Source organism: Ochlerotatus camptorhynchus, unplaced genomic scaffold (assembly GCF_037179485.1).
Source record: "Ochlerotatus camptorhynchus isolate MF236.1 unplaced genomic scaffold, CSIRO-AGI_Acam_v1.1 ptg000242l, whole genome shotgun sequence".
Lineage (NCBI taxonomy): Eukaryota > Metazoa > Arthropoda > Insecta > Diptera > Culicidae > Ochlerotatus > Ochlerotatus camptorhynchus.
This window is the reverse complement of record NW_027040732.1, coordinates 1,093,182-1,120,559: the sequence shown is the minus strand read 5'-3', so window position 1 is coordinate 1,120,559 and position 27,378 is coordinate 1,093,182. Positions and strand designations below refer to the sequence as shown.

The window sequence follows — 27,378 nt, the reverse complement described above, 5'->3', positions numbered from 1 at the left end:
AGAGGCTGAAATTGAAAATTAGTCAAATTTAATAAAATACAACATACATATTTAGCTTAAATGCGTCTTGGACAAAGTTTGATTGTGGGTGTCAATATTTTCTCTCAATTTCCTTGCTTTTTTACTACCGTTAGATTAGGTGCGTTGTTGTCGAGATTAAATTTCATGTAATTATACATCTATATGAACATTATGCCATCTTGAATATACTTGGTTCATGGGTTATGAAAGTACATGATAACCGGGAAAATCCGAAAGCTTGAATAAAATTAATAAAAAATGGGATTGTCAATTTTTTAGGAAAACTTTGGAAAATGTACAACCCTATTTTTTGTATTTTTTTTCGTCTCGTATGATCATAAACTCTACCTGTTGATGAAAAACAATTCTGAGAACCTAATGCTCCTTTCCTTCCGATAGAAAACAGAATCGCTTAACGTCAACGACAAGACGTTCAAAAGATTGTTACGGTTCTTCATTGCTTGTAAAAATTTGCTTTGTGTAACATAATAGAAAACCATAACGAATTAGCCAAGCTAACAATTTCAGACTTAACACATAAAGCAGTTTCAATACGGTTCGGAAGGTAATACAAATATAAACATCGTCTTCAGTCGCAAAAACAGATTTATTCAACATTATCGTGTAACATATTTGGCGGTGATGGTTGAGTTAGTTCAGGTCTACCATTTCGAACTTATTCCACCTGAGTGATGGAAACTTCTGAGTAATCTGGCAATCCTTGTGTTTACCAAGCGTGGTGAGCGCTAGAATCCTGGAAGTGCGAAACCGAGGATTCTGGTGCATAGCTCAGAGTTTTGGCGGCAACAACTGGAGCAGAATGGGCGTACAAGGGCTGGGCGGTCTTGACGTAGGTCGGCTGCTGGACAATGGTCTTGGTGTAGACGGGCTCGGAGGCATAGGTCTTGGCGTAGACGGGCTCAGAGGCATAGGTCTTGGCGTAGACTGGCTCAGAAGCGTAGGTCTTGGCATATACTGGTGCAGAAGCGTAGGTGTTGGCGTAAATTGGCTCGGATACGTAGGTCTTGGAAGCTGGAATGATATTCTTGACGATCGGGGCTTGGTATGCCAGAGTCTTGGCAGCGTAGACGAATGGCTGCTGGTGCACGTAGGTTGGTTCAGCAACAACAGTCTTGGTGTAAGTTGGCTCATGAACGTACTGGACCGAAGGCTGAGCATAGTGCACAGCTGGTTGGGCGTATGCTAGGGTCTTGGTAATTGGAGCAGCGTAGTGGACAGCTGGTTCAGCGTATGATACCGTCTTGGTGACTGGAGCAGCGTAGTGAACAGCTGGTTCGGCATAGGATACCGTCTTGGAAATCTTAGTTGGATGATGCTCACGGGTGATCGAGCTGTAGCTGACGGCCGAGGCTGGGGAGTAGTGTGCCGAGTGGTGATCAGCTTCAAGGTAGCCAGCGCTGGCACAGGCCAGAGTGGCAAACAGGACAACCATCTGTTGGGTTGAGATGAAAGGAAGTTTAGCTTTTCTTTATAAAACATTTATAGGTTACGGGAAACTGATTTCATATTAATACAATTTTATGATTGATTGATTGATTGATTGATAAACCTGAATGATGCGCATCTACGTGCATTTTCTAATACACACAGTATTCAATAAGTCATTTCAGAGGGAGTACTGCAGTCAACTTCAAATCTTTTTCACTATAATTTTGAACATCTGTCTTTGTTGACACTTTTTGATTGGTATTCTTGTGCCTTTGATGTTTCAGAACAGTCCATTTTTGAAAACTTCACGATTCTTCAATCACTTCAAATCAAAAACACTGCAATAATCTCTTATAATTTGCTGCCTAGTTCTCACCTTAAACGCCATTATGTCGAAGGAAACTTGCTCTTGGGATGCGTGCAACGAAACGATATAGTTGAATTAAAGTTAACTGAAGTAATGATACAGTTCGACCGGTTGGGTCCAATATTTATATGAAAAATCTAAACACTTTGGATGCTCTCCGCTCCGATCATTCAACGACGATGATGATGACCGGTTAACGGAAGAAGAGAGGCTGGCCTTCCGAATTGGCACGCTCGCGCTTGGTCGGTCCATGGTTAAATTAAAAAGCAAACACATTGTTACTAGGTAGTAAATCGTACTCCTTCCGATCGTGCGAGGTGGAATAGTTGGACGATTTGATCGGTGGTTGATGGGTGGTGGTGATTCGATTTTATTTCTCTGTTACGAAGGGTTGATCAACCCGATGAGATGATGTATTTTTTGGAGAGTCACTTGGATGTAATGCGAGCGAGGAAGTTGCACTTGTATGTCTTGTGCGAATGCCCAAAGTTTTCATGGGACGTTTTTCGATAGATCTGATACCCGAGCTCATTTACCCTGTATCTGAACGCGTGAGCGGTTGCTTCTGTGATGGATGTTGAGGGCAATTAGTACTTATATCTTAATCGTGTTTTGCTAATTGTCCGCTTTACGTCTATTGTAAGATTTTCATTGCAATGATCCATTTTATATTGTAAGTTACACATAATGAGAGAAGCGTTAGCAATGTACATTTAAATCCACTATCGTGAATGCTTACTCTTGACAGATACGACAGACACTGATGAAGATTGCCTCCCTTAGCTCAGTATGTAATGACGCAGCTACAAAGCAAGACCATGCTGAAGGTGGCTGTGTTCGATTCCCGGTCCGGTCTAGGAATTTTTCGTTTTGGAAAATTTCTCGCCTTCCCTGAGCATAGAGTATGATTGTACTTGTCACACAATTATACTAATGCAAAAATGGTACAGGCATCGAAAGCTCTCAATTAATAACTGTGAAAGTGCATCTAGAACACTTAGTTAAGAGCACGCAATATGCTTAAATGTGATACGCAATAAGCTTGAAATTTGAGGAAAAAGAAAATAATGAAGATTGCACATTGTAGAGGAAATTTATGTATCGGTCTAGGATGACAAACTACATTAGTAGAATTAAATGGAAATTACAATTCCTTCTCTCCCTTTTTACTCTTTATTTGTTTCAAATTCAAATTAAATTACATTTAATTCTAATATAGGCGCTCCAGCTACTAAAGGGTGTATACGATAAAAATGGCACACACATATTTACTCACCAAAATTAAACCGATTATCGGATTTTCTTGAATTTTTTTTAGGGAATGAAACACTGTTAATGAGTTATGATTTACAAAATTTGTTTTATTCAATTTCGCCTCCCATCCCGAATGCCCGCACCTTCCTATTCACTCAACTCATCAAATTTTGTACAACCGCTTTTCCCAGTGTTTTGTTTTTGTTTTTAACCCAAATTTTCTTCAACTTCAGTTCTTTTTTTTATAATACGTTTATTTTTCTAGGCTCATCTGCTGTATCTTTACGGAGCCGATATTCATTTTTTAGATTACAAAATTACTTAAAACTAATGTTAGTAAAGCGAGGACCGATTACTCGCGGCTACCTCGAGGTTAGGGGTAACAAATTGTAATAAATGGATGGCAGGGTAGGGATTGTGAACACAAGGTTTGGAGAGCAATGTGCTCTTGATCTCGAACTAAGCGACACTCTGATGAAAAAGATAAACATGGGGGTACACCGATGGGCAGCTAACAACTTGGGAGAACACAAGATGACATAACAACTACTAAATCCTCAGATCTATCCGTTTTAAAAACACATAAATTAAATTCAAATAGTCAAGATCTCGGCTCGCCAAGACATCTCTAACGGGTATCGCGGGTTGTTTTCCTTGGGCTCTGAGGGATGTGGATAATTTAGATCTGGCAACACGGTGTAAGGTACATGACCAAACAACATGCTCAATATCGTGATAACCACTGCCACACGCACATAAATTGCTGCCTGAGAGACCAATTCGATAGAAGTGCGAGTCTAACGAGCAGTGATTGGATATAAGCCTTGATATAACACGTATAAAGTCGTGGCTCATGTCCAACCCTTTGAACCATGGTTTGTTCGAAACCTGTGGGAGAAAAGAAACACCAGCTCTGTTCTAATAGTTTTGGAATGTTTGCGAAATCCCGCCTTCATAATTGCCCAGAATATTTCAATTGGGCGAAGTTCCGGTGAATTTGGTGGGTTCATATCTTTTGGCACAAAATTGACTCCGTTGGCTCGGTACCACTCCAACTCGTTTCGAGCGTAGTGGCAGGATGCTAGATCAGGCCAAAACAGAGTTGATCCTTTGTGCTTCCTTGTGAATGGCAAGAGGCGCTTCTAGAGTGCCTTAAGATCGCCTGCCAGATCAGGAACTTATTTGCCAATTTCGATAATTTCTTCTTCCGAACATCCTCCGGATCGAACTTAGACTAGGAAACGAAATTTTCTGTCCAAGGAAGTTGACGGAGTTGGCCTTGACGAAAGTTTCGTCATCCATCACGATGCAACACGATTTGGTGAGCAATTTCGTGTAAAGTTTCCGGGCGCGGGTTTTCGCAGTGATGTTTTGCCTTTCACTCCGGTTTGGGGCTTTTTGCACCTTGTAGCAAGTAACTTAGCACGTTTCATGGTTTTCTGCAGAAAACCGACTGATACCTTGGACTTTTTTGCGACATCTCGAAATGACACGTTTGGACGGTTCTTGAACTGTTGCATCACTTTCCTGGCCATTTTACTGTCCATTGGGCCACTTTTACGGCCATTCCCTTCCTTCCTTCGGGCACTCAGACGCTCTTTGAAGGTTCTTATCACACGAGACACAGTTGTACAGCTATCCCAAGTTGCTGAAGCGGTGAGGTACACTCCCAGTGATGCTTTCAATTTTTCGATTACTTCGGTTACAGTAGACCTCGTCGAATCCGCCATCAAGAAGCTGAAATTTTCTAATGCTGCTGGCCCTGACGGGATCCCCTCAAGCATCCTGAAGCGCTTTCGAAGCTGTTCAATATTTCATTACAGCAGGGGGAGTTCCCTACGCGTTGGAAATCGTCATTCATGTTCCCGATCTACAAGAAAGGAGACAAGAGAAACGTCGAAAATTACCGAGGGATCACATCACTCAGTGCCTGCTCTAAAGTTTTCGAAATCATCATCAAAGACGCATTATTCTCTAGCTGCAGAAATTACATTTCTCCTGACCAACACGGTTTTTATCCCAAGAGATCAGTTTCAACAAATCTAGTTCCGTTCATTTCTTTATGTCTTCGGAGTATGAAAGTTGGAGCGCAGGTGGACGTTGTATAGATCTTAAGGCTGCATTCGACCGGGTTGACCACTCCAAACTGCTAGCTAATCTTGCGGCTTCAGCACCTAATCGATACTTTCGAAGAGTGATGCTCAAGAAACTATCTCACGTTGAATGTACATAAATATAATATTATCTCATTTCGTCGCAAGCTGAAACCAGTGGCATTCCTCGTCGAACGTTCGACAGAGCAAGTTTGCTTACGCTACTCTCCCGCCGCCGCAAAAGTGTTTTTCGGAAAAAAAGTGGATTTTTTTTTCTCTCCCCGATCGGAGTTTTTTTTATACACCTTCTGGTGTGCAGTGCCACAGGCGGACATAAACGTTCCCCGGAGGAAGCAACTATCTCAGCCGAGTCTGAAGATTGGATTGTCCAACGGTCCATCAACCACCACCTAGACATCGCATCATACGGCATCAAAAGGTCATCACCCGTATACACCGTACAACGAAGCAGCAGAACTGCAGATACGGTCTATCCAGACCGGACGGTGCCCTTTGTGCTAAGCCACGTGCTGCAACAATAGAGCTATCATCTCTGCTTCACCGCACAGTGGAGTTTGTAAACGCGCCATCCCGGCATATAGAGATAAGTTAATTTTTTTTCTCAGCCTATTTCTTTTTTTTTTTTTTTTTTTGTAAATATTTTTTTTTTGTTTGTTTGGTTTTTGATTTGCTAATATTAAGTAATCCCCCTGCAGCGTTGAATTTCCTTTCTTACAAATTATTATTTTTATTATTATCATTCTCATTCTTATTTAGTTTTTTTGCACATATTTTATTTTATTTTTATTTTTTTTAACACTGAGCGATTCACTCACAGTGTTGACTTCCTTTTCTTGTTGTTTCCTTTCCAATTTCAATCCATATATTTGAAATTTGTGGAAAATATAAACATTTAATAGCTAAGATTGCAACCAATTCCGTTGCGGTGGTATCTTAAGTCACCGCAATGGATGATACAAATAAAGGCGGGGGTCTGTCGCTTGACATCTCTGATGATGAGTCAATAAAGTCTCCCTCATTTGAAAATCTTGATAGCTCTGAGGAAATGGATACCCTCGAAGAGCACCTTGATCAAACTATCCCCTATCCAAAAGTGAAATCTCTACAACAACCCCCTTCTCCTCCATCGCCGCCTTGTCCACCATCGCCGCCTTGTCCTTCTGTGCCCCCTACTCCACTCCTTCCCCCGAAAATATCAGCGACCCCCCGCCACAAGGCTTACCCTGATGACTCGAAAGGTCCGTGGGTTGTTTTCTTCCGGCCCAAACAAAAACCTTTGAATATTTCTCGGATTTCGAAGGATCTGACAAAACATTTTTCGGCCGTCACCGATATCTTTAAGGTGACGCCAAACAAACTGCGCGTTACCGTTGATAACCTGAAACAGGCAAACCGAATTGTTGCCTGTGAGCTTTTTTCGATCGAATATCGAGTCTACGTCCCCAGTTGTGACGTAGAAATTGAAGGAGTGGTCACCGATTCGAGTCTGACTTGTGAGGATTTCCTGCAAGTCGAATCTTTCGGCATTTTCAAAAACCGTGCCCTCCCGAAAGTCAAGATACTGGACTGCATTCAACTGCAGTCAGTATCGCACATAGGCACAAACAAAAAGTATACCCTCTCAGATTCGTTTCGTGTGACCTTTTCAGGATCGGCATTACCTGACTACGTCACAATTGGGAAGGTTCGACTACCTGTACGCTTGTTTGTACCGAGGGTAATGAATTGCTTGAAATGCAAACAACTAGGTCACACCGCGGACTTTTGTTCCAACAAACCGCGGTGCGATCAATGTGGGGAGGAGCATACGGAGGGTCCTTGTCATGCTACACCAAAATGCGTTTACTGTAAGGATGCTCCGCATGCTCTGAGTGTTTGCCCGAAGTACAAACAGCAGGGAGAAAAACTAAAGCGGTCCTTGCAAGCTCGCTCTAAGCGCTCGTTAGCAGAAATTTTGAAAACGACCGCTTCATCTTCCCAAACCACCCCAAAAAGCAACAACACATTCCACCTCCTGCCAGATGATGATCAGGGCTCTGACTCAGAGGTTGGTGAGAGTAGTCCTTTTGTCTTTAACGGCAACACGAGGAAGCGGTCCAAAACAAACGTCACCCAAAAACCTCGTAAGGCCTCTCGTACGGACTTTCAACCTACCTTGACAAATTTAAGAGGTAGCGGAAATGTAGCAAAACCCCCACCACCGGGATTTAAAGTTTGTAATTTTAACAAAGACTTTCCGCCACTTCCGGGATCATCTAAAACCCCAGATATCCCAGTTTTTCAGCCAGAAAAACAGCTGAATAACCAGCAAGAACATGATGCCATGTTCACGTTTTCTGGAATTGTGGAGAGCATCTTCAATATATTCAACGTCTCTGACTCAACTAGGAACATTATTAATTTAGTGCTTCCATTTGTGAAAACTCTTTTGAAGCAACTAGCTTCTAGGTGGTCCTTCCTTGCATCGATCATATCTTTAGATGGATAATTTTCCGAATGAGGTCGGAGATATGATCTCTCTTCTTCAGTGGAACTGTAGAAGTCTTATACCGAAACTTGACGCATTCAAATTTTTAGTTCACAACTCACTTTGTGACGCATTTGCTCTTTGTGAAACATGGCTTTCTTCAGACACCGATCTCCCTTTCCACGATTTTAACATTATTCGCCTTGATCGAGCAGATTCGTATGGAGGGGTGCTTCTAGGGATTAATAAGCTCCATTCCTTTTATAGAATCGATCTGCCTTCCGTGACAGGCATTGAAGTTGTCGCGTGTCAGGTAAATATTCGAGGTAAAAGCCTCAGTATTGCCTCAGTATATGTTCCTCCGAGAACTGCGATTTCTCGCCAAGGTCTCTCAGATATCTGCTCAGTTTTATCTGAGCCTCGGTTGATCTTAGGAGATTTTAACTCTCACGGTACAGGCTGGGGAGAACTGTACGACGACAACCGCTCAACCTTGATATACGACATGTGCGACATCTTCAAAATGACAATTCTGAACACCGGGGAAGCAACACGAGTAGCCAAACCTCCAGCAAGAGTAAGCAGATTAGACCTCTCACTTTGTTCGAGTTCACTATCGTTGGATTGCTCGTGGAAAGTAATCCAAGATCCCTACGGTAGTGATCATCTGCCAATCAAAATTTCTATTACCAATGGTTCATCTTCCACTCGCTCGGTTGACATCGCGTACGACCTCACGAAAAACATCGACTGGAAAAAATTTGCGGCCACGGTTCTCGGTGGTATTGAATCGGTTGAGATACTCCCTCCGCTGGATGAGTACGTCTTTTTATCGCGACTTATCGTTGACTGCGCTCTTCAAGCACAGACGAAACGCGTTCCGGGTGTTTCCATTCGCAAACGACCTCTCACTCCGTGGTGGGATAAGGATTGCACCAACGCGAACAGCGAGAAGTCCGCCGCGTTTAAACGCTTCCGCAAACACGGTAAGGTCGGGGATTTCGAGCGGTACACCGACCTCGAGAAAACTTTCAAGGGCTTGATTAAAGCCAAGAAACGCGGTTACTGGCGTCGGTTCGTCGATGGTTTGTCGCGAGAGACTTCCATGAGAACACTCTGGAATGTCGGCAGGAGAATGCGAAACGCGTCATCACCGGTCAACGAAGACAAGGAGTACTCAGACAGTTGGATATTCAGCTTTGCGCGGAAAGTTTGTCCGGATTCGGTGCCGGTTCAAACCAACGTTCGTGATCGTCCGTCGGGTAATAACGAAATAGATTCCCCGTTTTCGATGGTGGAATTCTCACTTGCGCTCCTCTCATGTAACAACTCAGCTCCAGGAATGGATAGAATCAAGTTTAACTTGCTCAAAAATCTCCCAGACGTCGCGAAGAGACGCTTGTTGAACTTATTCAATCAATTTCTGGAGCACAACATTGTTCCGGATGACTGGAGGCAAGTAAGAGTTATCGCCATTCGAAAACCCGGTAAAACCGCGTCGGATTATAACTCGTACCGTCCCATCGCGATGCTGTCCTGTATACGGAAATTGTTGGAGAAAATGATTCTTTTTCGTCTAGACAAATGGGTCGAGTCGAATGGTTTACTTTCAGATACGCAATTTGGATTTCGGAGAGGCAAAGGAACGAGCGACTGTCTTGCGTTGCTTTCAACTGAAATTCAACTGGCCTATGCGCAAAAACAGCAAATGGGTTCAGTTTTCTTGGATATTAAGGGGGCTTTTGATTCTGTTTGTATCGACGTCCTTTCGGATAAACTCCACGATAGTGGGCTTTCACCAATTATGAACAACTATTTGAGCAACTTGTTGTCTGAGAAATATATGAGCTTTTCTCATGGAAACTCGACAACTTCACGAATTAGTTACATGGGTCTCCCCCAGGGCTCATGTTTAAGCCCCCTTCTTTATAATTTTTATGTCAAAGACATTGATGGTTGTCTTGATGAAAATTGCTCGCTAAGGCAGCTTGCAGATGACGGCGTTGTGTCCGTTATAGGGCCAAGTGCACCGGACCTGCAAGGACCATTGCAAGATACCTTAGACAATTTGTCTACTTGGGCTATGAAGCTGGGTATCGAATTCTCTCCGGAGAAAACTGAGTTGGTTGTTTTTTCTAGGAAGCACCATCCTGCACAGTTACAGCTTCAGCTAATGGGTAAAACAATCACTCAAAGTATTTCTTTTAAGTATTTAGGTGTCTGGTTCGATTCCAAATGCACATGGGGAAAACATATTGCGTATCTGAAACAAAAATGCCAGCAAAGAATTAATTTTCTTCGTACAATTACTGGAACTTGGTGGGGAGCACACCCGGAAGATCTGATCAGGTTGTATCGAACAACCATCTTGTCGGTTCTAGAGTACGGTAGCTTCTGTTTTCAATCCGCGGCGAAAACACATATCCTGAAGCTGCAACGGGTTCAATACCGTTGCCTCCGAATCGCGCTTGGCTGTATGCACTCGACGCATACGATGAGCCTCGAAGTACTCGCGGGTGTTTTCCCACTGACAGATCGTTTCGCGGAACTGTCCTTCCGGTTTCTTATCCGTTGTGAAGTAATGAACCCATTGGTAATAGAAAATTTTGAGAAGCTACTCGACAGAAATCCTCAAACAAGATTCATGAGTTTGTACTATGAGTACATGACGCTGGAGGTTGGTCCTTCTTCATTAATCTCCAATCGTGATTGCTTTCAAGCCTTCTATAGTTCCTCTGTAAATTTTGATCTAACCATGATGCAAGAAATCCATGGAATACCAGATCACCATCGGTCGATGGTTGTTCCCTCAATTTTTGCAATCAAGTACCACCATGTAAGTAACGATAAAAGATTTTTCACAGATGGGTCAACCATAAATGCTTCCACTGGATTTGGTGTATTTAATCAATTTCATAGCGCCTCTTATAAACTGCAGAAACCATGCTCAGTATACGTTGCGGAACTCGCAGCTATATTTTACGCAGTAGAGCGAATTGCCTCACTACCGTCTGACCATTATTTTATTTTTACGGATAGTCTTAGCTCATTGGAGGCTATTCGTTCAATGAGGCCGATGAAGCACTCCTCGTATTTCCTGCCTGAAATACGATCTAAACTGAGTGCTTTATCTAACTGCTCCTATACTATCACCTTAGCTTGGGTCCCATCTCATTGCTCAATTCCGGGTAATGAGAAAGCGGACTCATTGGCTAAGGTGGGCGCTATGGAAGGCGATATTTTTGAGCGACAAATCGCCTTCAACGAATTTTTCTCCATTGCTCGTCAGCAAGTCCTCATCAGTTGGCAACAAAAATGGAATGATGGTGAATTGGGAAGATGGTTACATTCGATTCTCCCACAGGTGTCGAACAAACCATGGTTCAAAGGGTTGGACATGAGCCGCGACTTTATACGCGTTATATCAAGGCTTATGTCCAATCACTGCTCGTTAGACTCGCATTTCTATCGAATTGGGCTCTCAGGCAGCAATTTATGTGCGTGTGGCAGTGGTTATCACGATATCGAGCACGTTGTTTGGTCATGTACCTTACACCGTGTTGCCAGATCTGAGTTATCCATATCCCTCAGGGCCCGAGGAAAACAACCCGCGATACCCGTTAGAGATGTCTTGGCGAGCCGAGACCTCGACTATTTGAATTTAATTTATGTGTTTTTAAAACGGATAGATTTGAGGATTTAGTAGTTAGTGTCATCTTGTGTTCTCCCAAGTTGTTAGTTGCCCATCGGTGTACCCCCATGTTTGTCTTTTTCATCAGAGTGTCGCCTAGTTCGAGATCAAGAGCACATTGCTCTACAAACCTTGTGTTCACAATCCCTACCCTGCCATCCATTTGTTACAATTTGTTACCCCTAACCTCGAGATAGCCGCGAGTAATCGGCCTCCGCTTTACTAACGTTAGTTTTAAGTAATTTTGTTATTTAAACAATGAATATCGGCTCCGCAAAGCTACAGCAAATGAGCCTGGAAAAATAAACGAATTATAAAAAAAAAAAAAGAAACCAGTGGCATTCAACTATACGATAAATCACCAACTTCTGCAACGTGTGGACAATGTTCGTGACCTAGGAATCACGCTGGACTGCGCCTTAACATTCAAGCTTCATTACTCGGGCATCGTTGCGAAAGCTAACAGGAAACTCGGGTTCATTTTCAAGATCACTGACGAGTTTCGCGATCCTTTATGTCTAAAAGCACTATACTGCTCTCTAGTGCGATCGAGCTTGGAATTCAGCTCGGTAGTATGGTGCCCGTATCAAGCAGTTTGGATAGCGAGGATTGAATCTGTTCAAAGGAAATTTGTTCGGTATGCCTTTCGTCACCTTCCTTGGAATGACCCTGTGAACCTTCCGCCGTACGAAGATCGTTGTCAACTCCTGGGTCTTGAAACACTAGAACATAGGCGGACGATTAGTCAGGCCGTGTTCGCAGCGAAAGTACTTATTGGTGATATCGACTCTCCAGGAATCTTGGCTGAATTCGAAATCTACGCACCCGAACGAGTTCTTCGATCGAGGAGTTTCCTGCATCTTGGACCTCGTGCTGCGAACTACAGCTTGCATGACCCAATACGGTTCATGTCTGGGCGTTTCAACGAGTTTTTCAACTTCAACTGTGCAGCGGAAACCTTTCGTCACCGTATTCAACGCAGACTCCTGAGAAGGTGAGTAGCTGTCCATGTAATGTACACGTGAAGGATTGTGCTACCTGTTTTTTTTATCAGACTTCATTTAGATCCGATGAAGAAAAACAAAAACACCCACCGCTTTTCCTCGGCGGGGTTTCAACCAGTCGTTCTGATTTTTTGTATGTGAGTAGGGTCAATAGAGAACTAGTCTCTCGCAGAAAATCAGAGCGCTTGGTTGAAAACCCATCGAGGCAAAGCGGTGGGTGCAACTCAGTGGGTAACGATTTCTTCGGGGAAAAGCTGTGTTTGCAATTCCAAGCTTTTCAGCGATCCATCGGTGGGACGCCTCAGGATTTTGATTGTAAGTGCACACAATTTCTTGTTTCGAATGCATGACTGGAACTACTGTATGAATTACTTTGAAATTTGACAGATGTGAACAATACACTATGAATAAGATTTACTCAAATTTTCAGGTTGTTTACTCATACGGTTCAAAAGTTACAGAAGATTTTCGGTGTGCCTTTTTTTTAGCGAATACACCCTTTAGATGAACTTTCCAGCCTTTGTTGTTATGATATATATCTAAGTGTGATTATATTGTTCCTGCTTTGGTTATTCAGTATTTTAAATAGGTATTCTATACCTGCACTGCTGCTCACGACAAGTACGACCCATAGCACAAATCAGCAAGCTGAGAAAACGCGTTTCAAGTTTGCTTCGTACTATAGCTGGGTATTAGACTGACGCAAAAGTTGAAATTTTCGCTCCACAACGCTCAGACGGTTCCAAATCAGATCCTGATTAGCCTCCCAAAATTTAAACTTATTTAATAAGAAACTGACTTGGCACAAACCATTTGAAGTTTATATGGAAATTACTATGGGGAATCTAACTTTTTTGGTCATCTACATCTATCAATTCACCATATCGCTCTGCTATAGAAAATGATAACTGTGCTTGTAGGGAATTTTCTCAGTGACAACTTTGTTCAAAACTACTTTTCGATTAAATGAAAGGAACAAAAGTTACTAATGATTCAAGTCGCTGGTGTCTTATCGTCATGCTTAATCAACTGTTCAGCAGGCAACATTGGTGTTTCTGGCGCGTAGAATAAAGCACAAAATCATGGCTACTATGTGACACTACAGAATACAGCTGCATGATCATGTTTTAAGATTATCAATGTTTAAAACAATTAATATCTAATTCATTTAACGTTTGGCTGAAAAACGAATTTCCCATTAGAATAGCCATATAACTTTTTGACAGTGCAATATTTAAAAAGGCTAGAAGACAATTAATAAAATGTTTGTTTTTTCCATTGTAATTTCCATGTAAACTTCAAATGGTTTGTGCCAAGTCAATTTCTCAAAAAATGAGTTCATATTTTGGGAGGCTAATCAGGATCCGATGAAACTGTTTCAGCACTTTGCACTCAGCAATTTTGGATCAGTCTACTGGGTATTCGGATATAGCAACATTCATAATCATTCGCATTCGTAAATTTATTCAACAAAATCTTTTAACATAGTCGGCGGTTGTTGGTTATATGTATCACATACACATCGATCACTCATGCTAACTTCTACCTGAGTTCTGAAAAAGTATCTTCTCTGTTTTTACCAAGCATGATGAGCACTGGCATCCTGGAAGCTAACGTGAGCAGATGAGGATTCTGGAGCATAGCTCAGAGTTTTGGCGGCAACAACTGGAGCGGAATGAGCGTACAAGGGCTGGGCGGTTTTGACGTAGGTCGGCTGCTGAACAATGGCCTTGGTGTAGACTGGTTCGGAGGCATAGGTTTTGGCATAGACTGGTGCAGAAGCATAGGTCTTGGCGTAGATTGGCTCGGATACGTAGGTCTTGGTTTCTGGGGCGCTGTAGGTGAGTGGAGCTTGGTAGGATAATGTCTTGGCATTGTATACGGTTGGCTGCTGGTGCACATAGGTTGGTTCAGCAACAACAGTCTTGGTGTAAGTTGGCTCATGGACGTACTGGACCGATGGCTGGGCAACCGGGGCGGCGTAGTGCACAGCAGGTTGGGCGTATGCCAGGGTCTTCGTAATTGGAGCAGCGTAGTGGACAGTTGGTTCAGCGTATGATACGGTCTTGGTGACTGGAGCGGCGTAGTGGACAGCCGGTTCGGCATAGGATACGGTCTTGGAAATTTTAGTTGGATGGTGCTCACGGGTGATCGAGCTATAGCTGACGGCCGAGGCTGGGGAGTAGTGTGCCGAGTGGTGATCAGCTTCAAGGTAGCCAGCGCTGGCACAGGCCAGAGTGGCAAATAGGGCAACCATCTGTTGGGTTGAGATGAAAAGAAATATATACAGTTATTGAATGGTTCTAAGGATTACATCCATTTCATTCTAGATGAGTCTAGATATTGATTGATAGATCTGATCTTAAATTGGTAAAGATTAGTCGACATAGAAGGTAAAATACCAAAAAATAATACCACAAATATGTTCCCACAATATCATTACAAAACCAAACTATGCAAATGCAATTCAAAAACAATACCACATAGGGATTTTTTTTTTTGGTATTCTCATCGAATATATTTCAGTTGACTTGAGATCATCTGCTCATGTGTTTTCACAAAACTTCACGAATCTTCAAACTCGTCACTTATATTATGATTTTCTATTCTGATCTGCTACCGAGTTCTCACCTTAAACGCCATTATGTCGATTTAAAATTGCACTTGAGATGTCTGCAGTGAATCGATTTAGTCGAATTAAAGTTAACTGAAGCAATGATACAGTTCAGCCGGTTGGATCCAATATTTATATGAGAAATCGAAACACTTTTGATGCTCTCGGCTCCGAGCAAATAACCGACGACGATGATGACGAGGACCGGCGTAACGACGAAGAGAGGCTGGCCTTCCAATCGTTGTTGATCGGGAGTTGAAGCGGAAAAATAAAACAATTACTAATTAACACCAAAATAGGCTAACTAATCCCCCCCTCCGCACAAAATGCGATGCACTACAGCTGGATGACGTGATCATCGGTTGAATCGCATGTTTGTAGAAGAGATGCGATAGACGGCGAATTTTAAGTTGTAAATGAACGATGGGTGTGATTCGGGAAAGCAATCCTTTTGCTTCTGAGTTTGTGGGCAGATGCTTCTCTGAAAGAAGGAAACAGTAGAGCTTCCATCCCGGGATGCCCGGGATTGTGACATTTTCCGGGATTACCGAATCCAGGGAAATAAATTTATAAATACCGGGATTGAGTGAATCCCGGGAAATTTCACTAGTTCACTCTTTTACTCCATCAAATCTATCTTGGAATATCTGTAGCAGAATCCATCTTTCACATCTTATGAAATATATAGGTTGAGCGTTGTGAGATCTCCATCATTCATAGTTGATCGAAAAATCATTGAAATGCATTGTTAAGATGGTTGGAAGTACGTAGTATTAGTCTCAACTGATGAAAAAACTCAGTATTTGCAGTTTTCAGAGTCCTTCCTTAGATTAGCGAGCTGAATATTGTAAAATGCTTACTCCTTCTGGAGGAAGTTCTATATGTCACCGTTTTCTTTCCTGGCTTCCATAGCTCTCCATCGCTGTCATTTATTACGCACAAAGGTATGCATTACCTTTACCCGTAAGTATATAATCTATATGTAATCCTGAAGCACGGCAAAATAGTTTTTACAAATACATTCATGAGAGAAATCATCCACCATAATCCTCATGATCTGTACGGACTATTGTGAAATTTGGCTGACATCACGTCACATTAGAGAACTTCTTAGATGTAAGAGACATTCATTAGATTTCAGAGAACTTCATAGAAGTTCGTGAAACTTCAGGGACCATCATAGATCTTCAGGATACTTCGTAGAATATTAAACAACTTCGTGGACGATGATTACGGAACATTGCATGAATTATTTGAAAGTTCAGCAAGCTGGGCAGAAATTAAGTTGTACCTATCGAAAAATTGAAAGATGTAAGCTATGGAAAAATCCTTGAAGTACTGGGAATTTCGAAGAAGCTGACGGAATATCCCGGGATTTCGTCGAATATTCTACATATTCTGAGAACTTTATGTAGGCTTTGAGTTCATGGAACTGAGTTTAAGTTCAAGAAACTTATTGTAAGTACTGGAATCTTCGTATAACTGATATTCACGGATTTGCGATGATATCTCTCGATATTATTCAAGACTTTTCAACTTAATCAAGTAATGTTCTGAAGATCTACAACTGTTCAAAAATTCAAACGACATCTTTCAGACATCCTTCCAGATGGAAGTTTGATTAGAGAGTATTTAAAGGATATGCAATTGGTCCGAGATTTAAAGACCTCTGGATATTTTTCAAGACTTCAGGTTGATAAATTATTATTCTTAAGATATTCAACTGTTCATAAAATTCAAGTAACGTCTCTAGATAGTCTCTCAAGATTTCTGGTTGGTCAGATATTAGTGAATTCAGGTTAATCAGGAAATCTGAAGATCTTAAACTAGTCAAACATTCAATTGGCTCTCTCAAGATGGCAGACCGGTTATGAAGTACTTAAAGATCTCCAGCTGATCGAAGATCACAATTAAGTCCTCTGGATATTTTTCAAGACTTCAGGTTGATCAAGTATTATTGTGAAGATATTTTCCCAAAACTGTACGTTGATCAGGAAGTATTCAAAAGATCTCCAGCTAATCGAATATTTCAGTGAAGTCCTGTGAATATTCAATTGGATCAAGTTTTATTCTGAATTATCCGATTTTGGTTACATTATGCATATTCAACATATTCAGGAAGAAGCTTAAAATATGAAGTCAAAAACTTCATTTATTTAACAAAAATCTTCATATGCCAGCTTAACATTTAAAAAATCCATCGGAAGCCTGCTTCAGCTTCCGCATGTCTTGAAACAACTTCACAAATCATGAGATGTCTTCAAAATGTCTGCATGCAAAAAATACCGCAAATTTTCTCAAACACATGTCTCTTACCGATGATATGTGCTTACCTCTCAGTATGTTCAAACTTTCTCATAAACAAAAAATACTTTCACAGAATTTTAAATGTCTTCAAAATGAAGATATGTCTTTAAATCTGGTGCCCCTAGTATTGAAGGAATCTCCATTTTTATACTTTCTTCGAAGGAGATGAAACATACGAATATTAAAACAATTTACTATCTTTGTTCACTTCCCGGGATCCCGGGATTTCCCGGGATATCAAATAAATATTTCCCGAATCCCGGGATGGTGGAATCTACCGAGAAATGGAAGCTCTAGGAAACAGTCTGTGGAATCTTTGACAAAAGGGTGAAGGATAAAAGGTCATATAAGTTTCTTAGCAGTCATGATTTACTATTGAATTAGCATTTCTAATTTTTTACTTAACGGTCTTGTATATTGATGGGTTTCTTGTCATGTAAGCCTTCGGTGCTTGAGCTGCAAAAAATGACAAATTTTTATTTATTTGGCATCATGGCGGGATTGGATAATTGGATCACTTGTCATCTTTTTTTTCTTCGAGGCATTTATGCTTTGTTTGCGAGTGTTAAAAAAATTGTCGCACTGAAACTGTGGGTCAAAATGATGTCTGAGATAAAGTTTTAGAAAAAAATTATGTCTTTCTTTGAAAAATATACAAACAATTTATTTTTTATTTCAAATTTAAAATGTCTCAAAATGTCCTCGTCCAATTTTCGAAAAAAATCTTTTGAAAAACGCATATGAAATGTCCAAAACCACAAAATAACACAAATCGTAGAACAACAACATGTGGTAACATTTTTGATCATTTTGTTAGCACACATTTTTGTGTAATTTATCACAGGAAATTATTTAAAATGTCGGGAACATTGTTTTCTGAGTATGAATTACGTGAAAAACGTTTAACAAAAAGTTTCAAATTTGACCAAAAGTTCTTGTGCTACGAATTTTGTAAATCTTAAGTGCCCATAAGTTTAAATTTTTCAAAAGTTTGCAATTTTTGTTAGGTTTTAAATTAAAATTAAAAAAAAAAGAACAAACTAGGACATTTTGAGAGGTATAAGATTAATTTTTTTTAAATATTCATTTGAAATTTCTAAACAATATTGTTTGTATATTTTCCTATAAAATATTAATTTTCTCTTCATTTTGATCTAAAAGTCCGTTTCCACGCTAATTTTTTTGAAAAATTTCAAAGACGTCATTTTGAAATTTTTAGAAGATCTTAAATAGCCGAATTTAGCAAGAATGTGAAAAAGCCAATAAAAAAACAATTATACAAAGTTTCATGCAAATCGTAACAGGTCGATAAGAAAAACATGGGTTTTAATTATTTCGTGCATAAAACTATTCGTTAAAGAAAATAAAGAAGACTATTCCCAAAAAATTAAGAAATTTTATGATTCGGCCAAATGACTCTTCATAAAATTGCCCATATTAAAATCCAGCTAGTATTTGGCTGTCATCTGATAATAACATATAACTTTAATACATAAAGAAGATTAAGATTATTCTCAAAGAACAGCTCATGATAAAAAAAATGCAAAAGTTTGTGATTCCGTCAAATGACAGATCATAAAAATCCTTTTTTTTATTTGTGGTTTTTGCCTTGTTAAATCAAATCATTCACGACAATGAATTCACTGATGTAGTTTGAAAAATAGCCCAGCATCATTTTTTTTTCATTGGAAATTATGTGTGATGTGGTAGAATTAGTCTAAAGGGTATCCCACATCAAATTGCATCACGGAAAAAACACTGTACAAAATTACCTGGATGAGCGATCCTTTTCAAACTTTCAGCCAATAAAATATAACCCATTAGTAAGCTTTTGGCATATTTTTTTCATGCAACTTCAATACCAAAACCGTACGCTCGCACCTTACGCTTAACTCCATGGGGCTTCATGTCTTTGGGTACGAAAGTGACCCCGTTGGCTTCGTACCACTCCACGACAACATTTGAATAGTGGCACGAAGCTAGATCCGGCCAGAAGATCATAGGACCCTGTTGAAATAACAAACAGAGGAAGCAGACACTCCTTGAAGTAGATCTCCCCGTTTACAGTCCCGGTTGTCATGAACGGCGCACTCCGTTTGCCACATGAGCAGATCGCTTGCCAAATCATGTATTTCTTGGCAAACTTTGAAAGTTTCTGCTTCCTTACTTCCTCCGGAACATCAAACTTGTCTTGGGCGGTGAAGAGACAATGAGGCTTCGTCAGCATCTGGGTGCACAGTTTCCGGGCCCGTGACTTTCCCACCGTATTTTGCCGGTCGTCACGATTTGGAGCCTTCTGCACTTTGTACGCATGCAGTCCCTCCCGGTCCTTGGCTCTCTGAACGAAAGACTTGGACAGATTCAACTTTTTAGCCACATCCCTGACCGAAGCATTGGGATTCCGCTTAAACGCTTTCACGACACGCTTGTAATCCTGATCACTAATAGAATATCCATTCGGACCGCATTTCTCCTTCCGTTCAATGCTCAGAGTTTCTTAGTAACGTTTAATCACACGACTCACCGTTGAGTGAATAGAAGTTATTATTAAATATAGTACAAGTATTATTAAGCATGCAGTTGTATAACATCGGTAAGACGCCGTTTCTTCAATAGGCGATTGTTTGTTGGGTTGTTTTCTAACAAATTAGTTATGACAATGTCATTCACTGAAAAAAAAACTCTGTGCAGTAAATAAATATTTTTATAGCAAGCACCACACGGACAGAAAATATATCAAAACTCAAAAGTATTGACAATCGTATTAATGAAAATATTGACAACGGAACATATTCATCCAAAATGAAAAAAAAAAGAAAAATTATTTTGAGCCTCAATATTTTCTATTTTCAATATTTTTTATTATTCTCATTTACCCCTGGGATGGGACTTGACAATCGCGTAGCGATTTCGAGCCAATTTGCTATAAAATTCAAGCCAGTTTCTGATTGGTTCAGTAGCAATTGTGGAATAAAAAGGACAGAGGGATCGCATCAATCTGGCTGGCAGTGATGCCGGAATCAATGTTGACGTCAATGGCGCTGTTATTTGTTAATATTTGCGAAAGGAATGTTGAAAAATTGAGTGCACTGCTCACTGAAACTCCGAATAAAATACAAATTAAAATAGAAGAAATATTTTACATTCCTGGCATCATTGGTAAACTCCGTCAAACACCACGCACAACTTTCCGAAGGGCATTCTTCAAAAACATTAAGAAGAGTGACAAGCTTGATTGTCAAGTCCCGTCCCGGATTTACCCTTGTTATATTACTACACCAGCTGGGCATATTTTGTCAAGAATGTTGTAATTTTTCATGAAATAGTCCATCGGCTTAAAACAAAATTATTGATGATAAGCAGCACTGTACTGATTACCCATCAAAACTATTGTTGAACATATTGATGTAACTGTTCACAATTCTTTTGTCGTGTGGAGTGCACTTATCAGACGAGACTTGAAGTCACTGACAATAGCTTCAATGAGTCGCTAAACCATTCTGCTGGCTTTTATTGTAGCCGTCGATTAGGTCCAGGCATCGAACGTGTTAAAACTGTGGTATGCGTTGCCGATGACGATTGAAGCTTGACTGATTAATCTTCATGTCAGCGGCGCCGGCGGTGAAGATGTACCTAGTATGCGAGATTCCCTCTTATTCCTTCGGAAGGGAAGTTGGTCCCCGGTTCTTGAGTTGATGGGTCGATAGGTAGGGTCCAGGTGTGGGAGCTGCCTCCCTGGCGTTGGTAGCATTGGTACTCAGTACGGAAAACAAGATCGACGGGAAAAAATCTTCATGTAATTTTACATCTATATGAACCCGTCTTTGATTTACTGTTATGCTTACGGTCATGTTATTTCATATGTTTTGTCACCTAAATTTAAATAAATTGCGTATTTTTCAGCAGTTGATCTAATATTGAATCACATGACGGTAATTTGCATCTAGTCGTATTTATTATTAAGCGTCAACATTTTTTTTTTCATCTTTATTGAACTACATAACTACAAAATTTAATCTTAAATCAATTCAAGCTCACGAAGTTTTCTGTATTTTTTAGAGTGTAGATCGCTTCGTTTCATGTATTTTTAAGTCATTTGGCATTCATTTATTCGATTTACGAAATTTCCTGAAGTCCGAGGAAGTAAATTTTTGGCTTGACTAGGAACAACATAAACTGATTTGTATTATGGATTGAATGAAGTTATTTATAATTACTACAATCCAAACTTATAACTTTTCATCACTGCAAAATAACTTAAATGCTTGTATAACAATTTGAGTAACGGGGATTTTCTTAACTATCGGACAAGTTTAGGCGGAAGGTTCTCAAAATGCCATGACATTTTGTCCACAGGTATACTTTATGATCATATGAATGAATAAAAAATTAAGAAATAATGGATTGGTAAATTTTCCGGGAAAACTTTAGTAGAGGTTTTTGGATTTTCCCATGCATCACAAATTTTGAAAATTTATAACTCAACAAATGTTGTTTAGTAAAATGATACCCGGTAACGTGGGCAGTTATTTTAATCTATGTAAGATCTACCACCGATTCCTAGTCCTCACTACTTCAAACTAGGGGAATAGGATTTTTCAGTCATCAAAGGAACACATCCTAGTCCTTGTTACTTTTTATGTCTTGTTGATAGTGATAAGCCCTCAGGTTGCCTGGACAGGGGATTATCTTGAAACAAGGAAAATATGAGTTAGTTAGTCTTCACTTATGTGATTCCCAATCTTCTATTCGTTGTTCCCTAGTTTGAAGTGGTTAAGACTAGGGTTCTGATCCATGATAATTATCGGTGTCATTGCTTGTTTTTGTTGCTAAGTAATCCAATTTTGACAGACAAAGGGCGCGCCTTTGGAGGGTGTTCCAACACTCCGAAGGGTATAAATAGGGGGACCTTTCAATTAGAGTCGATTCCTTGCGAGGAAGGCAAAAATGACGACTGTATCAAAACCGAATACTTCAGCATTTCTTAATAGTGATGGAGTAATGCGACATGCACTAAACCAATAGATGAAATTACTGGTCGCAGTGATGTTATGTCCCGAACAGAGGAAAAAAAATTGTAAAATTATAGAGAAATGAAAATTTTCACCACGGAGGAAAATCACAAAAAAGCAGGAAAAACCATTTTCTGAGTTAGGAAAGTTTTAGAACTATTTTATTCACGATTAAGAAGAAATATCTTGAACTGGTGAAAATTTCAAAGTGAAGTCTCTTATCGTTTTTGAATGATGATAAAAAAAATAAATGCCTTGGAAATGTATTCTAACTTTTCAGATTCTCCCGGTCTTCAAATATTTTAAAATTCAATAACTCATTATACAAGTATCGTTGCAAGAATTTCTTTCAGTGTAATCGTGAGCATATTATATCAGCAACCCATACAAAATACAATCTTAATTTTTTTTTCCACAAACAAATCCAGGAGAAATCATTTTCCGAATAATAAAATTTTTCCTAAATAGTATTGATTGCTGGAAAGTTTTTTTTTATCTTTTACTGGTGAATATTTCAGAATGTGAGACTAGATGAGACTCACCCTAGTGGCTCAACCAAGATTCCCGGATATCTAGCTCAGTAGCATGAGACCCCTGAACTGTGTGGCCCTGTGCTACTTGGTAATTCGGAGGGGTACGTGAAACAAACTGTGCAGAAACTGTGGGATTTCTTAAGTGATAGTGAAATTAATTGGAAGATAAAGTGTGGGTGGAAAAAGTTTAGAAGTTTATTAAAATGGAACTATGGTGCGGATGGTTTTATTGGGCTATTATGGGGTGTGTTCTATGGGTTTCTGCTTCCTTGGTACGTACCGGTGGTGTTTGCTTGACGATGGCGGTGATTATATTGGGCAGCTGTTGTTTGACCGCGATGGCGATCCGTGGCTTGATCACTCCGTCGACAATGGCGGATCGGTGTCTATAACTGGTCTGGAAGATGGTGCCTGGTGACTGTAGCTGTGGTCACTACAATGGCGGGTTTGAGGCTTGGGTTTGCGCGTTGCGATGGCGGTTCGCAACCAGGGAATATAGCAATCCCTGTTCAGCTACTGAAGTAGCCTTTTCGGTGTCAACGGCGTCTCCCTTCGTTGGCGAACATCAGCTAACCGTGACAAGGCCACCTTGGTCGAGCCGAGAAGGGTCTTCCTCCTTAACAATTAGGACTACCGAGTCCGAGGATGCTCTCCTTTCTGGCAATTATTAAGCCGGAGAGTTGAAGGTCCTTGACATTAAGACCAAGACAGTCGAGACTGACTTGGTCGAAAAGTGCCGATCGTGAGGATATCCGTGGAATACCAAAAAAAGGTCCTGAATGAACACCAGGAACATAAAAAGGTTGTTCTCTGCACTTTGGTTCACTTTTGCACTCCACTCACGTCTTCTAGGCACAAACGCCGGTTTACTTCTGGGCAATGGTTGACCATCCCAGCTATCAAAAGCCCTCCTTTTCCCATCCAGTTTACAATTCGTTCCTTATTTCCTCCATTTTCCTTCCTTGTAGCTTATCACCACCCATCCATATCATCTCCTTCGCCTATTGAGTTTTTCTACCACAGTTGATTATAACACCGTTTCGTGTCACATCCAATTAAGCTAAACAAATATCATTTTCAAACTACCTACTAAGACAAATTTATACATTTTTCAATAACAGCAATTTTACCTGCAATCCTACAAATCCTACTAACCCAACACTGACACTAAACAAACACTACAGTTTCCTAAAACAACATGCACAAATTAAAGCCTAGGACATTGTAACTAAACGGTTACAAATGGTATGTCTTGTCCTTTTGAGTTATGAATTTTTAAATTATTTTATGTTCGAAAAAAAAAAATTAAAATTACGTGTCCTGGCAGTTATTTTTTGTTCATAACTCAGAACCGGCATGAGACACCATTTAGTAATTTTCACCAGTGTAATTTTTTTTTATAAGGATGAAACAATAGTTGAAACAATTTTCATCACTCAGATAATTGTTTGCCTGCTTTTCTTTGTGACTTTCCTCCAGCGTGAAAATTTCCAATTAAAACATTATGCAAATTATATTTAATATGGATTGCTGAAATAGTTTCCTTACCATTTTTCACGGAACTTTTAATGTACAATGCTTGGTTCACGAGTTATGAATTTTCAAAGACCAAGATGACCGGGAAAATCAGAAACCTTTAACTAAAGTTTTGCGGGAAAATCGACGACCAAATCCCCTAACGTCAACGACAAAACGTTCAAAAGATTGTAACGGTTCTTCATAGCTTATGTCACATAATAGAACATAATAACAAATTAGCCAGGCTACAAATTGCAGACTAAGCACGTAAAGCAGTTCCAATAAAGATTGGAAGGTAATACAAATACAAACATCGTCTTCAGTCGTAAAAACAGATTTATTCAACAATATCGGTCAACATATTTGGCGGTTGGTGATTGAGTTGGTTCAGATCGACGGTTTCGAACTCCGAACTCCACCTGAGTGATGGAAAGTTCTGAGGAATCTGGCAATCCTTGTGTTTACCAAGCGTAGTGAGCGCTAGAATCCGAGGATTCTGGTGCGTAGCTCAGAGTCTTGGCGGCAAAAACTGGAGCAGAATGGGCGTACAAAGACGGGGCGGTCTTGACGTAGGTCGGCTGCTGGACAATGGTCTTGGTGTAGACGGGCTCAGAAGCATAGGTCTTGGCGTAGACGGGCTCAGAGGCATAGGTCTTGGCGTAGACTGGTTCCGAAGCGTAGTTCTTGGCATATACTGGTGCAGAAGCGTAGGTGTTGGCGTAAATAGGCTCGGATACGTAGGTCTTGGAAGCTGGAATGATATTCTTGACGATCGGGGCTTGGTATGCCAGAGTCTTGGCAGCGTAGACGGATGGCTGCTGGTGCACGTATGTTGGTTCAGCAACAACAGTCTTGGTGTAAGTTGGCTCATGAACGTACTGAACCGAAGGCTGAGCATAGTGCACAGCTGGTTGGGCGTATGCTAGGGTCTTCGTAATTGGAGCAGCGTAGTGGACAGCTGGTTCAGCGTATGATACGGTCTTGGTGACTGGAGCAGCGTAGTGAACAGCTGGTTCGGCATAGGATACGGTCTTGGCAATCTTAGTTGGATGGTGCTCACGGGTGATTGAGCTGTAGCTGACGGCCGAGGCTGGGGAGTAGTGTGCCGAGTGGTGATCAGCTTCAAGGTAGCCAGCGCTGGCACAGGCCAGAGTGGCAAACAGGGCAACCATCTGTTGGGTTGAGATGAAAGGAAGTTAAGCTCTTCTTTATAGAACATTCGAAGGTTACGGGAAACTGATTCCATATTAATACAATTTTATGATTGATTGATTGATAAACATGAATGATGAGCATCTACGTGCATTTTCTAATACACACAGTATTCAATAGTTAATTTAAGAGGGAGTAATGCAGTCGATTTCAAATCTTTGTCACTTTAATTTTGAACATCTGCCTGGGTTGACACTTTTTGATTGGTATTATTGTGCCTCTTATATTTCAGAACAGCCCATTTTTGAAAATTTCACGGTTCTTCAATCACTTCAAATCAAAAACACTGCACTAATCTTTACTAATTTGCTGCCTTGTTCTCACCTTAAACGCCATTATGTCGAAGGAAACTTGCACTTGGGATGCGTGCAACGAAACGATTTAGTCGAATTAAAGTTAACTGAAGCACTGATACAGTTCGACCGGTTGGGTCCAATATTTATATGAAAAATCTAAACACTTTAGATGCTCTCCGCTCCGATCATCCAACGACGATGATGATGACCGGTTAACCGAAGAAGAGAGGCTGGCCTTCCGAATTGGCACGCTCGCGTTTGGTCGGTCCGTGGTTGAAATAAAAGGCAATCACAATGTTACTAGGTAGTAAATCGTACTCCCCCCGATCGTGCGAGGTGGAAAAGTTGGACGATATGGTATCGGCTGTTGATGGGACATGTTCAGTTATCTGTTTTACGAAGGGTTGATCAACCCGATGGTGTATTTTTGTGGCGAGTGACTTGGACGTAATGCGAGCAAGGAAGTTGCACTCAGAAGTTTTGTTGGAATGCCCAAAATGTCAATGGGACCCGAGTTCATTCGCGCTGTATCTGAATGCGTGAGCGGTTACTTCTGCGATAGATGTGGTGTTCTATGGCTGTGACGGAGTTTTGGTGACTCAAGAAGGCGTCAATTTTATTTTATTTTTTAGTCAGTAATAAATGTTGAGGGCAGCCAGTACTTATATCCTTGTCGTGTTTTGCTCATTTTCTGCTGTACCTCTATTGAAAGACTTTCATTGCAATGATTCAATGTTTATAATAAATTAAACAGAAAGAGAGAAGCGTTATTAATTTACATTTAAATCTACTATCGATTGCTTGCTCTTGAAATATGCGACCGATACTGATGAAGATTGCACATTGTTATTGATAACGAACTACGGTAAATAGTAGGGTCGGTTGGTTGGGTTTCTTTTTTTTAAGGGGGGAAATACGAGCACGAGGAAGGAGTGATCTTTGGCCCTGGTATCGCCGATTAACCGTAAGTTCAAGAAATCATGTTTTTACACAACCCAAAACTTTAAACGCGTTTTTCTCGAAACGGTGTTTTCCATATTGGCGTGAAAGATAACTCAAAAATTTAATGCAAAAACCCCAAACGTTTGCGTTGTTTCATTTGCTCACAAAAATTCCGAAAATCGTCGAGTTTTGACGTGTTACTTGTATTTCCCCCCTTAAGAGACTTTCAGCCGATGCAGATGGGGACTCCCAAGTTGCAGAGTTTTTTTTTTTAAAGGAGGCTTGAGGAGCCCGAAAGGGACCTTCCTTGTGATTTGGGGAGTCCAGAAGGGCCATCCCAAGGATTGGTGGCCCTCCAAAAGGGAGTGCCCTAAGCTGTCTTCACTGTCTATGCTATCTATAGTCGTTTGATATCCGTCGATATTGTCGGGTCGTTTAGGTTAGGGGTGTCGTTTTCGTTGCGTGGTCGGTTGTACGAGTTCTTGTCTAGTCGTGGTATATTTGAATGTTTGGTTCGTTTTACTTGTTTGAGTAGCAGTGGTCGTGGTTTGTGGTACTTCGCAGTTTTGACGTAGAA

General features: G+C 40.6%; 3 protein-coding genes and 1 long non-coding RNA gene across 4 annotated transcripts; 1 reads left to right on the top strand and 3 right to left on the bottom strand.

The window, feature by feature from the left end:
• Positions 1 to 748: 748 nt before the first annotated feature.
• LOC135704487 (adhesive plaque matrix protein-like) lies at positions 749 to 1,933 on the bottom strand. Its single transcript, XM_065225974.1, has 2 exons — positions 1,847 to 1,933; positions 749 to 1,474 (listed from the first exon to the last, which is right to left on the bottom strand). The coding sequence occupies exons 1-2, from the start codon at positions 1,856 to 1,858 to the stop codon at positions 749 to 751; spliced, it is 738 nt and encodes a 245-aa protein (XP_065082046.1). The 5' UTR covers positions 1,859 to 1,933.
• LOC135704495 (uncharacterized) lies at positions 873 to 25,009 on the top strand. The gene is made up of 3 exons (XR_010517790.1): positions 873 to 953; positions 14,125 to 14,154; positions 24,973 to 25,009. It is a non-coding gene; the product is annotated as an uncharacterized LOC135704495 (long non-coding RNA).
• Positions 13,916 to 15,069, bottom strand: LOC135704490 (cuticle protein-like). Its single transcript, XM_065225977.1, has 2 exons — positions 14,999 to 15,069; positions 13,916 to 14,624 (listed from the first exon to the last, which is right to left on the bottom strand). Exons 1-2 carry the CDS (start codon positions 15,008 to 15,010, stop codon positions 13,944 to 13,946), a joined length of 693 nt encoding a protein of 230 aa, XP_065082049.1. The 5' UTR covers positions 15,011 to 15,069; the 3' UTR covers positions 13,916 to 13,943.
• On the bottom strand, positions 24,706 to 25,970 carry LOC135704488 (adhesive plaque matrix protein-like). The gene is made up of 2 exons (XM_065225975.1): positions 25,888 to 25,970; positions 24,706 to 25,523 (listed from the first exon to the last, which is right to left on the bottom strand). Exons 1-2 carry the CDS (start codon positions 25,897 to 25,899, stop codon positions 24,813 to 24,815), a joined length of 723 nt encoding a protein of 240 aa, XP_065082047.1. The 5' UTR covers positions 25,900 to 25,970; the 3' UTR covers positions 24,706 to 24,812.
• Between the last annotated feature and the right edge of the window lie 1,408 nt (positions 25,971 to 27,378).